Consider the following 14,620-nt stretch of genomic DNA (forward strand, 5'->3'; position numbering starts at 1 on the left):
GTCTCCCTCTCTCTCTCTGACCCTCCCCTACTCATGCTCTGTCTCTCTCCATCTCTCAAAAATGAATAAACATTAAAAAATTTTTTTATTTAAATAAATAAAACCATTAAATATTCTTATAAAACATGAGTTTTATGCTATATAGCAATCCACCATATGGCTACACAACCATTTATTAAATAAATGCCCTATTGTTGGTGATTTGAGGTTTTTCCAATTCTATTAAACATTATCAATATAAAGAGTTCATAATGTTTCTTTGAAATTGTGATGACATATTCTTACAGTTTGAATTTGGATCAAATGATCTGATAATTTAGGCTTTTGGTTTCTTTTTCACTGATTTTGATGGGAGTTCTCTGTGCCTCCTGAATGTGGATGTCTGTTTCCTTCCCCACATTAGGGTAGTTTTCAGCTTTTACATCCTCAAATAAATTTTCTGCCCCATTTTCTCTCTCTTCTTCTGGTACTCCCATAATCTGAATGTTATTTTTTGATGGTAGGGTTTTGGCTCCTAAGAGGAGTCTTCCATAAAAGTTTAATTTCAATCCTATTTCACTACATTTTCACAATTCTCAAAAATATTGTCAACCTGGAAAATCAAGAAATGAAATCCCAGGGCTCCTGGTTAAATGCCTGACTGGCTCAGGACATGATCTGACCTGAGGTCTGTGCTGCTAGCACAGAGCCCACTTCAGATCCTCCATCTCCCTCCATCTCTCTCCATCTCAAAAATAAACAAACATTTAAATAAAAAAAGAAAAAGAAATGAAATCCCGTTTTAATTTGCACTGTTTTCAGTAGCGGCAACTTTTTATATAAATCAATACTGTCAAATGAAAAGACATATGTTAGAAAAAGTTTCCCCCCTCAATAACAATAAAAATCAGGTATGAAGGGTATGAAGACATTTAATAAGAATATGTGTGAGATTTAAATGAAAAAAATTACTATATTTAAGGACATACATTTTTAAAGGAAAAATGACATAGTAGGTTCCTAAGCTGAACTATACAGAGACAGTAAAGATGTCAACTCTCCACTAAGTTCATTGGTTTCAGTGCAGTTCCAATCAAAATCTTAGGGAGATTTTTCTTTTTGGAACTTAATAAGGAATTTTAAAATTTAGTATAGGAAAATAAGCAGGTGAGAGTAGGCAAGAGAATGTTGAAAAAAGGAAAAAAAGAGATCAACATTACCAGATATTTTTAAATATGCTAAAGATACAGTAAAAATTATAAATATACCAAAAAATTTATAAATGTACCCAAAAATATGATCAAAGATGTTCATAAGGGGATTAATTATATACATTATACAATGGAATGCAGTGATACCATAAAAAAGAATTACCTTAAGTAGTAAATTGTCTATTCCAGAATTAAAATCCAATTTTTTGTAAATGTGCTAATGAAGTATAATATATATAAGGAAAAGTTGCACAAATTATAAACTCAGCGAATTTTCACAAAGCAAACACACCCAGATCAAAAACCAAAATAACCAGCACCACACTCCCTCCTAAGAGTAATCACAATCTGGTCATAAGATCCCATTTGTAATCAGCTCTACAGTGGTCTACTGATATACAGTAAGATGCACTATTTTAAGTGTTCATTTTGATGAGTTTTGACAAATTTATATATAACTGCTACCACAACAATCAAGCACTGTAACACTCCATTTCAATTTAAAATTATCTTTCTATGTGGTCGTTTGTACTGACATTGAAGAAAAGCACAGGTGGACACACTAAAAACTAGTAACTGGGAAGTGAAACTGTTAGTGCTTTCACTTCTTTAAAAGTTTTATGTAAAATAGTTTTTTAATAAACAGAGAACAAATGATAATATAACAGTCGTATATGTACCACCCCCAAAAATAAATGCTAATATGTAAACTTAACAGCAGAGATACAGTTGAAATTCTTCCTCAGTCACACTCCCTTCAGTCCTCCCAGAGTAAACAATGATGCACTAATACTTTACTCCAACATGCATGTTTCTTCAGTTTACATGAGCAAAGGAGAGATTACTTAATCGTATTAAGATAACTGTTTAAAAATGCTCCCTGGGTGGCTGAGTCAATTAAGCATCTGACTCCCTGATTTCGGCTGAGGTCACGATCTCAAAGTTTGTGAGACTGAGCCCTGCACCAGGCTAAGCGGTGACCATGCCGAGCCTGCTTGGGATTCTCCTGCACACAGGCCCGCGTGCGCGCTCTCTCTCTCTCTCTCTGCCCCTCCCCTGCTATGCTCGCAGGTGCTCACTCGCCCTCTTTCTCACAAAATAAATAAATAGGGGCACCTGGGTGGCTCAGTCAGTTAAATGTCTAACCCTTGATTTTGGCTCAGGTCATGATCTCACAGTTTTTGAGTCTGAGCCCCACATGCTGACCATGTGGAGCCTGCTTGGAATTCTCTTTCTTCCTCTCTCTGTCCCTCTCCTACTCTGGCAAAAAAACAGATAATAAACTTTAAAAGAAAATGGTTGGTTTGGGCCAATAGTTAAAGTAATTATCAGCTAAATTATTTACAAATTTTGAATCCTAAAGATATAACTGTTTATTAATCCTTGATTTTTTTAATCCGTTGATTTTTAAATCTGTATTAGAAACCATTCTTATCCTAAAGATAAAATTCCTAACATTATTCTTTAATTTACCTGTAAGACATTATCATAAAAAAAAAAGGAAAAAAATTTTAAATAAAGAATATATGAAAGGCCAAAGTTCATTAGGATTTCTGGCCAGCCGAAAAGCAGAAGGCAGTGGCTAACAAAATGATACATTCATTCAATTACCTCAAAGTTTAGCTTCCTTTAACTTGATTTCTAAGGGTCAAATAAGCCATTTACACTAATAAAGTTAAGAAAAATGCTATCCCCTCAAAAAAGTCCTAAATTCAATCTAGAGTTGATTTTTTTCATCAATCATTCTAACATGTATAAACTACCTAACTGAACTACTATATCAAATGAAGGACAGCAATGATCAGAATCTCTATCTGAGATAATAACAAATATAATCTATTTTAAGATGATCAAACACAAATTTTTAAAAATTATATACTAAAGAAAAAGACAATACGGAATACACCAGTGTGTTTAATCAAGGAAAGCCTGAGGTCTTAAAAGAAACAATGGGAAGAGGGAAGCAAGTCAGAATGCATACAAGGCAGGATGGTAAATACAGACAGAATTATGAACTACACAATGTCCACTCTGATCTATAAGGCTGGATCAGAAGAATCATGGTACAATAATAAAAGATAATTTATTAAGTATACCCTACTTTGTTCCAGAAAGGTTTAAACCTGTAAGTAAATATTAAAAATGTGACCAGATAACATAAAATACAAACTTAGTGAAGACATGAGTATCAAAATAAAAACCAGAAACCCACCTTCCATAGAATGGAATTCTTGCTTTGGTAGCATTCTGTTTTAGTTGGTCAAAAGCTCCTATAAAATAAAGAATTAATTAGTCCTTAAACTTGAAAATAAAAATTAGAGAGAACGATTTTCAAATTTCAACACATTACCTGCTCTGAATGTGTCTGCACATATCAAACAGGTCTTCCAACCTTTCCTCTGGTAATAATATGCTAACTGGGAAAGGAAGATTTAAAAAATACAGTATCAATAAATAAAAATTATTAAACACATATTTTTGTTTATTCTTGTTCTTTCCTTAAGAATTGAAGTAAAACTGCTCATATTCTCCTGAAAGTAATATTTTAAAAAGTTTTTATTTTAATTCCAGTTAGTTAGCAGTATAATATTAGTTTCAGGTGTACAGTATAGTTATTCAACACTCCCATATAATGCCTCGCGCTCATCACAGCTAAGCGCACGCCTTAATCCCCACCCCCTATTTAATCCATGCCCCCCCCTTACCTACCCTCCAGTAACCATCAGTTTGTTCTCTATAGTTAAGAGTCTGTTTCTTTTTTCTTCGTTTCTGTTTAGGTTTGTTTATTTTTGAACAGAGAGCATGAGCAGGGGAGGGGCAGAGAGAGAGGGAGAGAGAGAGAATCCCACGCAAGCTCCGCACTGTCAATACAGAGCCTGACATGGGGCTTGATCTCACAAATCATGAGAGTCCCGAGCTGAAATCAAGAGCCAGACACCCAACCAACTGAGCCACCCAGGCACCCTAAGAGACTGTTTCTTGGTTTGTCTCTTTTTTCCCCCCTTACTCATTTGTTTTATTTCTTAAATTCCACATATGAGTGAAATCATATGGTATTGTCTCTCTGATTTATTTCACTTAGCATAATACTCTCTAGCTCCATCCATGTGATTTCATTACTTAATTTTTTTAATGTTTATTTTTGAGAGAGAGACAGAGGGAGAGACAGAGAGAGAGGGAGATACAGAATCCAAAGCAGGCTTCAGGCTCTGAGCTGTTAGCACAGAGCCTGATGCGGGGCTCAAACTCAAGAACCTTGAGATCATGACCTGAGCCAACGATGGCTCCTTAACCAACTTAGTCACCCAAACACCCCCATTCATGTCATTTCAAATGGCAAGATTTCCTTCTTTTTTATGGCTAACATTCCATTGAGTGTGTGTGTGTGTGTGTGTGTGTGTGTGTATGCCACTATTATTACATTTTTGAACACAGCAAATTTGCTAAAGAGTTTAAATTCTAACTGCCATACAGTAACATTCAAAGGATATAAAATGATCAAGCAATACATGACCATAATGAAAAATGTTAACTACTATTAATGTTAAGTAAAAGTAAATATAACAGAATCCTCTAAGAAATAATCTTTTTTTCTTTTTTTGTCGACTATAATATAGCTGAGGCTTGTGATACAAAATCCAGTAACAAACTTGAGGCACTTAATTCTGAAGAGGTGGTATAATGAATTAAAAATTAATAGAAGGATAAACAAAATGGAGATCTATATTATGTTCAGTGGGACACTATGAAAAGGGAGCCTTGAACCATAGGAGATAAGCTAAACTTTCCATGTTCTCTTCTCCAAAAATCATATCCTTGCCTCCTTAAAGGACAAGAAGAGTCCCTCTGGTAAAAGAAATAGCATAGCTATGTAGAAGTCTACCATTCTTCTAAAAAGCAGTCACAAGGGAGACTCTGGGATTCTTTCTTCCTATTGTACAAAAGACTATTACAAAACAATATTAAGATATATCAAGACCCGGTATTGTAAAGCAACCATTCTAGGCTGGCTTTAACATAAAACTTGATTTATACAAACATATCTGCTCCATGACATTTTTTTAGAAGTATAATTTACCTTTGAACATGTTGTTGTTTTACCACTCCCTTGCAATCCAACAAACATGATCACATTCTGTTTTCCTTTAGTGGGTGTCCATGCTTTAACTCCAGGGTCTACAAGCTATTCACCAAAAATAAATAAATAAATAAATAAATAAATAAATAAATAAAACTGGGTTAATACATGCTTACATTCAAAACCCCTCTCCCCAAAACTCCTAAATTGTAAAAATAATTTAAAGGCACTTTGGTATAAAAAGAACATAATCCTACCATTCCCATAAAACTTGACTATTTCCCTTTGTATACACATAGTAAAATTTAAGAACATAAAGTCATGCACTGTGAAGTCATAAGCAAGTCTATACTCCCAAACTAATTCAGGAAAAGGATCTCAAAGCATTTTTCTTAGAACAAGCTGGAGCATGATGATAGTGAGACCAAGTTAGAGCCAAAGGAGCAATTTTCATTAGCACTGGGAAAATATAAAAATACAAGTAGGCCACATAATGAATTTTTAAATTTCTAGTATACAACAAGGGTGCCTAGGTGGCTCAGTTGGTTAAGTGTTTGACTTTGGCTCAGGTCATAATCTCACATACAGTTCATGAGTTCAAGCCCTGCATCGGGCTCTTTGCTGACAGGTTGGAGCCTGGAGCCTGTTTCAGATTCTGTGTCTCCCTCTCTGTCCTTCCCCTACTTGCACTCTGTCTTTCTCTCTCAAATCAATAATAAAACATTTAAATAAATAAACAGATTTTTTTTAATGTTTTTAACGTTTTATTTATTATTGAGTGAGAGAGACAGTGTGAACAGGGGAGGGTCAGAGAGAAAGAGAGACAGAATCCGAAGACAGGCTCCAGGCTCTGAGCTAGATGTCAGCACAGAGCCTGATGTGGGGCTCAAACCCACAAACTGTGAGATTATGACCTGAGCCAAAGCCGAATGCTCAACCAACTGAGCCACCCAGGCGCCCCTAAATAAACAGATTTCTTGTAGTAACATTAAAGAAGGTAAAAATAAGTGGTACCAACTTTAATTCTTTATTTAACCCAATAAACCAAAATGTCATTTCAACATGTAATCTATATTTAAAAATAAATGAGATATTTTAATATTCCCTTTTCCTATACGAGGTCTTCAAATTTGGTGTCTATTTCATACTTGTAGCACATCTCAGGGTGGACTAACCACACTAAAAGTGCACAATACCACATACAGCTTGTGGCTACCGTACACTGTACTTGGACAACACCTATTTTCATGTTCAATTTAACAAATGTTTATGTATGAGCAAAACTAGAAATTACATGTGAAAGCCTTTCCAGGTCAGTCAAATGTCAAATTCTCCAATGCCAAACACCTACTGTTCTATAAAGTTATTATATTTAAAGGCTAGTAAAAAATAATCACCAATTTCATTAGTCAGTGGGAAATTAAGGTTCCTATATAGACAGCCCCCAAACTAACAAACATGAGGCCTTTTTAAAATTCATTTAAAAAAAAAACAGTTCAATAGCGACTGGGTGGCTCAGTGAGTTGAGTGTCCGACTTCGGTTCCAGTCATGATCTCAGCTCGTGGTTCGAGCCCTGCATCGGGTTCTGTGTGGCTAGGAGCCAGGAGCCTGAAGCCTGCTTCGGATTCTGTGTCTCCCTCTTCCTCTCCTTCTCCCCTGATCGCTCGCTTGCTCTCTCTTTCTCTCTCTCATAAATAAACATTATTTTAAAAAGTTTAAAAAACAGTTCATTTTCAAGTCAGCTGTTTAGATCCAGAAGCATGTATCTCCACATGATAATAAAGGCATAATAGTAGTTAATGTCCTGGACCAAAGACTAGCAAACTGCGTGTGAATAAAGTTTTTATGGAACACTGCCATGCCCATTCATTTACTACTTATGTGATACAATAGAGCTGGGTAGCTGCACAACACAAATCACATGGCGAAACCGAAGCTATCTAGTCCTTAAAAGAAAGTTTGCAGTGCCCACACTAGATAATACCATAAAGATCACTTGGTCCATATTATACCTAAATTTCAAGGAAAGTCATGTAGTAGAGAAGGGAGGAAAAGGGAACACATTTAATCTCTTTCTCAGGCACAGCCATAAGAAAACTTTTGAAATGGGCAAAAAATCTATCTTAAACATAAATTCACTCTCCCTCCCTCTAGATCCTCTCAGAACATTTCTGCCCCCCTACATTCACCTCCATTCTCTAGATCCCACAGCAGAAGCACTCGGCTCTCTGTGGACCTAAATTTGGAACATATGTGTTTTAATGACTAATTATTTTATAAACCAATTTCCTCTTCTTCCTGTACCCTAGAACAGCAGTACTTTCCAGTCTCAGGACTCTTTTATAATTACAGTAGCTTGTAAAGGTTAGTTGCAATGTAGAATCTGAAACCATATAAACTTTCAGATTCTATTACACTAAAATCTGTTATTACTCTATCTTGTTCTTTGAATGGATCTTATGCTGGTACATGGATTTGTAACATCATATATCAGTCAATGACACATTTCACTAAACAACATCAAAACATTTATTATATCAATACTGATCTCATCAGAAATATACTGGGATCCTATCAAACTCATGATAGAGATATAAGTTTCTAGTTTTCACTGGAAAGCTCAAATTTTATCACTGGCCACAATATTATTAATTATCTGCCTAAAGTGACAGGCTCACTTTACTTGAAAATCTTATTCAAGTCTGACTTACCAGATTACCTGTCTGTCGTTTGTTCACATAAAAATGGTGTTTTATGAAAGAAGCAGCTAGCTCAGCGAGCAAATAATCACATGTGCTTTCTTCAACATAATCATCAAATTTCAGTATTCGTTAAAGGAGCTTTCTATACGCTTTCTGTCACATCACACAAAATCTTATAAAGACATGTGCATACTCAAGGGTCAAGACAACTAGTAATTTCTGTTATTAGTTGCACTGTTAGTGCAAATATCAAACAATAAAAAAGGCAAAAAAGGCAAATAAGATCTTAGTATTATTATCAAAAGTTTTGACCTTGCATTGGGCATCATTACTCTAGACCATAAATAAGCTTCTGAGCATAGGGACCAGTCTAATTTATCTCTACTATCAGCAGCATTTGGCATATCATCTAAAATAAAATAGGTACTCAATAAATGCTTCCTAACAAAGCAGTTAATGCACCAGAATTTTGCCTACAGAGGCACATTTTCTATTTCAAATGCTAAATGAAAAGCAAACTGGAAATAATGCAAGGAATCCTACAAGGAGTTTGGATAACAGCCCTGGGTCTACCAGTGTCTCACTTTTCTCAACTACAAATGGAGAGGCATGATTGGATAAATTCTCTGACCTCACCTAGGTCTGAATTTCTTTTTTTATTTATTAGGCTATAAGACTACAAGAAATGACATAACCATCAGAGATACTATACTTTTTCAAAGTATCAATCAGCTCTGCTGAAACCAAAGGAGTAAATGAAACTATTCACAAAATAAACGGAAAAATACTAGAAGGTCACTAGCAGACATCTGTTGCTCTAAAAAAAGTTTTTATAGTTCCTTTCTTCCCCCCACCATTGGATCTATACCTACTTTAAAAAAATTTTTTTAATGTTTATTTATTTTTGAGAGAGAGAGAGAGACACAGAATCCGAAGCAGGCTCCAGGCTCTGAACTGTCAGCAGAGAGGCCAATGTGGGGTTCGAACCCATGGATCGCACGATCATGACCTGAGCCGAAGTCGGACGCTCAACCAAATGAGCCACCCATGCACCCCCTTTTTTTTTGATGGAGAGAGAGAATGCACAAGAGGAGCAGAGGGAGTGGGTATAGCGGGGGCGAGAGAGAGAAAGAGATCATCTTAAGTGACTCCATGCACAGCTTGGTGCCCAACACAGGGCTCAGTCTCCCAACCCTGACACCAAGACCTGAGCCACCCAGGTGCCCCAAGACCATACTTAGTTTTTAAAGCTCTAGGATTCTCACCATAATTTTCATGGCCACAGAAGCAAAATCAGTTCTAAGGTGATACACGGCAATAGGCTATATTACTACTTGCAAAATAAAATTTCACCAATTCCTCATAATGTAAGCAAGAGATGGGATATTAGGTCTTTTCAAAGGGATATCTCTAAACAATGAACAGTTCAGAAGAGAAGATTTGTCAAGAGTGACTTTCCATATAAAAGCAAGACCAACAGGCAAAACCTGGTATTAAAGAGGATAAACACAAGAGAGGCCCTTCCGTCAATTAATCTATAGTGAAGTTTTACTTTTTGTAACCTGGCATTGGGAATTTTTGCAGGAATAGTAGTGGCCTTTCATATCTATACTCAGAACTCTGTATTCAGAAAAGTCAATGATTAAAAATAGATCCCTTTAGAAAAGTTAATGATCCTTCCATTAATATTTTTAATACAGATGAATATTCTATAAAAATATAGAAAAGTATTCTGAAAAAATTTTTTGCAGTGCTAACGTATTTTTACTCACTGGAGTCTACAGAGAATCACAGCATAACCCTTATATATATACTCTTACCTTCACAAGTTCCTTAAATACAGCATGCTGAATCATTTTTCTTTTGTTAAGACCAGATGCCATCTCTTCAAGATCAATAGCAGACCTTCAGGATGATGGTTATTTGTAGGTAGGAGAGAGAAAAGCCAGTTAAGATGCACTGAAAAACAGTTTCTGCTCCAAAGACTGTAAAAATATTCAATCTTTCCCATTAGTAGTCCTCTGACATTCATGCATATAATTACTACAGATTCATAAGTCTATCTCCTAAAAAATTGATCAGGAAATATTAGATTGCAAGAGTTTGGTTAGTTTTTCAAGGTTTTTTATAATGTCTAAATATTAATTTGTCTTTATACCACCACAAAGTATTAATTTTATTTACTTATTTTTACATATATATTTTATATATCTTTACACCCAGCGGAAAATAGGATTAATTTCTCTAATTCCAAATGTGTAAATGCCAGGAGTTCTACATTTACTGCCCAGTCTAACAATATAAAAGGGAGCAATGGCCTGGACAGGACAAGGGCGAGGATTCAAGCAGTTAACTGCGGTGCCTGCATTATTCTGTGAGTGTGCCCCAGCCAGTCCCTTTCCCAATGAACACAATAATGGAGACGACGCACATTACTTCCTCATTCAAATATGTACAAAAACTCCAAAAGGAGAACAAGAAATGAATACAATTTTCCAATAATGAGGGAGGCTGATTAATGTCATCTTAAGCCTCAAGAGGATAAAATGGCACCACTTTTCTATGAAGAACTGTTAAAAGGCTCTTATATTGAAATGCTATACTGTATATGATTGAATCCATCCAAATAAAGGAGTAAAATGGAAAGAAATCCATAATTAAATGAAAGCCACATGTAGTTTATTCTTTGAAACATCATTATGGAAACACTATAAATGCAGTCTTGCAACATATGAGTTCTATTCTTTTCAAATGCTTATAAGCAGAAACATTTCTTGATATAGCAGATTTTTCTGGTTTGCTCCTCATCCCAGTAAACTAAATTTAGTTTTGTCTGCTGTTTACCTGATTAATTTAACTTACTTTACATTTTCTCTTAGTTGCTTCACTAATTTAATATTAACATCTGCTTCCAATAATGCTGTACATACTTCTTTTAGCATAGCATTTAATACCTGCAAATAAATAAATACAAAAAAATTTAACACTCCCCCCGTAAAAAAGTTTAACACTCCCGGTGTATCATTTCAATCTTATAAAAACAATGGCTGATTAGTCATCATATACTAATGTATTGTTTTAGTACCATAAAATACTACTACACAGAGGAAAAAAAGTTTTTCAATTTGCCTTGTCTAATCATGCTGTCAAAATAAGACATGCCATTTAGTTTTAGACAACCAAACATTAATTATCACAATTTTATTACTATATTAAAGTGACAGTACTAAAGACTTTTTCTTTAAGCCAAAGTTACGATGCAATAGACGCTGCCATTGAACACCTTCTGTTGTTGATACTCAGCACTTTATATTCACTATATCTGCTTAACTGGACTACCAGGGAGGAAAATGTAACAAAAAAATAACCAAGTCTGACCTAGCAGTCTTCCTATTTCCACTCAAAGCAGAGGAACAAAGTTGAAAAGAAAGCTATTCTCCATTCATAACTCACTATCGGGCCACCTGGGTGGCTCAGTTGGTTAAGCGTTCCTTCCACTCAATTTCGGCTCAGGTCATAAGCTCATGGTTTGTGAGTTCGAGCCTCACACTGAGCTCTATGCTGGGAGCCTGCTTGGGATTCTCTCTCTTTCACTCTCTCCTTCCCCTCTCCTGCTCATGCTCTTTCTCTCTCAAAATAAATAAACATTGAAAGAAAACTTATATTTGCTGAGTTACAAGGCACTGTAGTTAAAAGGTTATAAACTATAAAGTCTTAAAAAAAAGATGAGACCTTTGTTGCTCATTGTAAATAAGTATTCACACATTAAACTGTAAGCTCAGTGAGGGAAGGGATTTTGTAGTCTATTTTGTCACTGCTATATCCCTGGTGCCTGCAAAAATGTAGGCCTTGGGGCACCTAGTGGACAGTGCGACACTCGATCTCAGGCTGTGGGTTTGAGCTCCACACTGGTTGCAGAGATTACTCAAAAATAAAATCTTTAAAAAAAAAAATGTAGTCCCTCCAATCTTCTTGAATGAATTTCCATCTTCAACTCACTTTGTACATCCTACAGAGGCTTATGGATCTCTCTATCTCTCATTAAAAGGGGCTGATAAAAATGGAACTGATCTTTCATTAGAGGGATTTCTTCTTGTTAATTCCCTAGCAGCAAAGTACTAAGAACAGAGATGTTTGCTAATTCAAGCAGCAGCTGTTACTCTACTTCCCACTGAGTTCTTCTTGGTTTCTTTTTTTCTCCACTATAAACATAAACAGCATAAGGGTTACACAATAGGAAAAACTGTTTGGAAAGCTGTTGTTTTATTTATTCTGAATTCCATAGACTAAACAATAGTGACTTATGATTTATCATTTAATAATAATTAATAGGGAAAAAAAGTGGGTGGCTCAGTCAGTTAAGCATCCGACTTTGGCTCAGGTCATGATCTCACATCTCATAAGTTCAAGCCCCATGTTGGGCTCTATGCTCACAGCTCAGAGCCTGGAGCCTCCTTCTGATTCTGTGTCTCCCTCTCTCTCTCTCTTCCCTTCTCCCACTCGTGATCTTTCTCTCAAAAATAATAAACATTAAAACATTTTTAAAAAAAGAAAAAGCACTGGATGAGGAATTAGAAAAAAGACACTCACTAATCCTGGTTCTTCTGATAAAAAAACATGTGAAACTGACTTTCTGTTGCTGTTAACTAAGAGGTTGGACTAGCTAAATTCAAAGACAGTCCCAAAATTATTCAATACCATTAGCTTATTTAAAAATTGATAACAAATTCTGCATTAGAATTTATTTCAGTGAGCACTGAGTAATGTACGGAACTACTGAATCACCATGTTGTACACTGTATTAAAATCAATATAGCACTGTTTGTTAACTACACTGGAATTCATTTTTTTAATAAAAAAAAATTTTTTTTAACTTCCAAGTTAGAAAGTACTTTTCTTTTAAAAAAAATTTTTTTTAATGTTTATTTTTAAGAGACAGAGAGACAGAGACACAGCACGAGCAGGGAGGGGCAGGGAGAGAGGGAGACAGAGAATCCAAAGCAGGCTCCAAGATCCGAGCTGTCAGCACAGAGCCTGATGAGGGGCTCAAACTCATGAACCATGAGATCATGACCTGAGCCGAAGTCGGACGCTTAATGACTGAGCTATCAGGCGCCCCTAAAGAGTACTTTTCATCTATGATTTCATTTGATCCTTAAAACCATCTTGTAAAGTAAATGCTTTTTTCTCATTTTATATATTAAGTAATGTGAAGTTGACTTGCCCAGATTTTTATCACAAGCTACTAAGTAGGTCATTAAACAAGGTCTTCTTAAACCAAATACAGTACTCTCCCATTGGTACCACAAAATATAAAGTATACTTGTGGACTCTCATTTTTTTCAATTGACAAATCATTAAGACACAAGATACGGGGGGGAAAATAACAGAAATAAATATTTTAAGAATTATTTTAATATATTATTTTTATTTTAGAGAGAAAGAGGGGCAGTAGAGGGAGAGAGAGAGGGAAGAAGAGAGAGTAAGAGTGAGGTGGGGGGAGAGAGAGAGAGAGACAGAGAGAGAGAAGCAGAGAGAGAATCTTAGCAGGCTCCACATTCAGCACAACAATCACACTCAGCATAGAGCCAAAGTGAGACTTGATCCCATGACCCTGGGACCCTGGGACCATGACCTGAGCTGAAATCATGAGTTGGATGCTCAACCAACTGAGCCACCCAGGCACCTCCAGAAAGAAATATTTTAAACTTAAAACAAGAAAGCCAGAAGGAAGAATAGTTCAGATACCATATAAGGAGTCAGCTTACAAATCTCTAAAAACAACCTGAGGATTTCAGAGAAAATGAATCAAAGCAGACAAAATAGAAATACTAGCCTTTTATGAGAATGCTAAACAAAAGTCAAATAGAAAAAAGGTGAAATGCATAGATGCCTAGCCAAGAAGAAAGAAGCAGGATAATGAACTCATCAAAAGAGAAAGAAAAGTGTATCTCCAGACCTCAGCCCTTTTTAAAACATAAAATGTATATCACTTTTACACGTTAAGGTTTGGGGTTTTTTGTTGTTTCTTTTCTTATAATTCTTTATAGAAAGTTAAACAGTAAGGTGGTCAGCTCAAAAGAAACACTACCTAGTATCTCCAGTTTTAAGTGTTTATCAACAATTATTAAATCTACAGTAAAACATAAACAGAGATTACTAATAATTCATCTTCCCAATGCTAGTAATTATGTGCTATCACATGTATTTCACATATTTTACATACCTCTTCATTGATAATGGTGGCATTGCTCAATGAGCGTAATGCTGATGTTATTTTTCTTCCAAGGTCTGCTAGTACCATCTTGAAGGCTTTAAGATGTGATTACAAGAAAATCTATGAAAGAAAAAATTAAATAAAAACATTTGAAAATAATCAATACCAGCTCCCATAATTGAAGACTTCTAAAGAAGAGTATTTAAGTTCAAATAATGTACTTTAGTCTTTGGATACTGTAACTTCGGAGTGCCTGGGTGGCTCAGTCAATTGAGTGTCTCTGTCTCAGGTCATGATCTCGTGGTTCCTGAGTTCAGATCTTGCTGCTGTTAGTGCAGAGCTCACTTTGGATCCTCTGTCTCTCTCTCCGTCCCTCCCTGCTTGCCTTCTCTCCCTCTCAAAAATAAACAGACATTTAAAAAATAGATACTG

The 14,620-nt window shown here is 35.6% G+C and overlaps 1 protein-coding gene across 4 annotated transcripts in view; it reads right to left on the reverse strand.

The window, feature by feature from the left end:
• SRP54 (signal recognition particle 54) overlaps positions 1-14,620 on the reverse strand; it is a 42,702-nt gene that overhangs the window by 17,334 nt on the left and 10,748 nt on the right. For all 4 annotated transcript variants that reach the window (XM_029951646.1, XM_029951647.1, XM_029951649.1 and 1 more), the window contains 6 exons: positions 14,198-14,308; positions 10,834-10,925; positions 9,792-9,876; positions 5,269-5,373; positions 3,541-3,607; positions 3,403-3,460 (listed from right to left, as the gene is read on the reverse strand). In XM_029951646.1, coding sequence (XP_029807506.1) covers positions 3,403-3,460; positions 3,541-3,607; positions 5,269-5,373; positions 9,792-9,876; positions 10,834-10,925; positions 14,198-14,275 — 485 coding nt within the window. In that variant the 5' untranslated portion in view covers positions 14,276-14,308. The remainder of the gene's footprint in view (positions 1-3,402; positions 3,461-3,540; positions 3,608-5,268; positions 5,374-9,791; positions 9,877-10,833; positions 10,926-14,197; positions 14,309-14,620) is intronic.

This window comes from Suricata suricatta, chromosome 9, assembly GCF_006229205.1.
Source record: "Suricata suricatta isolate VVHF042 chromosome 9, meerkat_22Aug2017_6uvM2_HiC, whole genome shotgun sequence".
NCBI lineage: Eukaryota > Metazoa > Chordata > Mammalia > Carnivora > Herpestidae > Suricata > Suricata suricatta.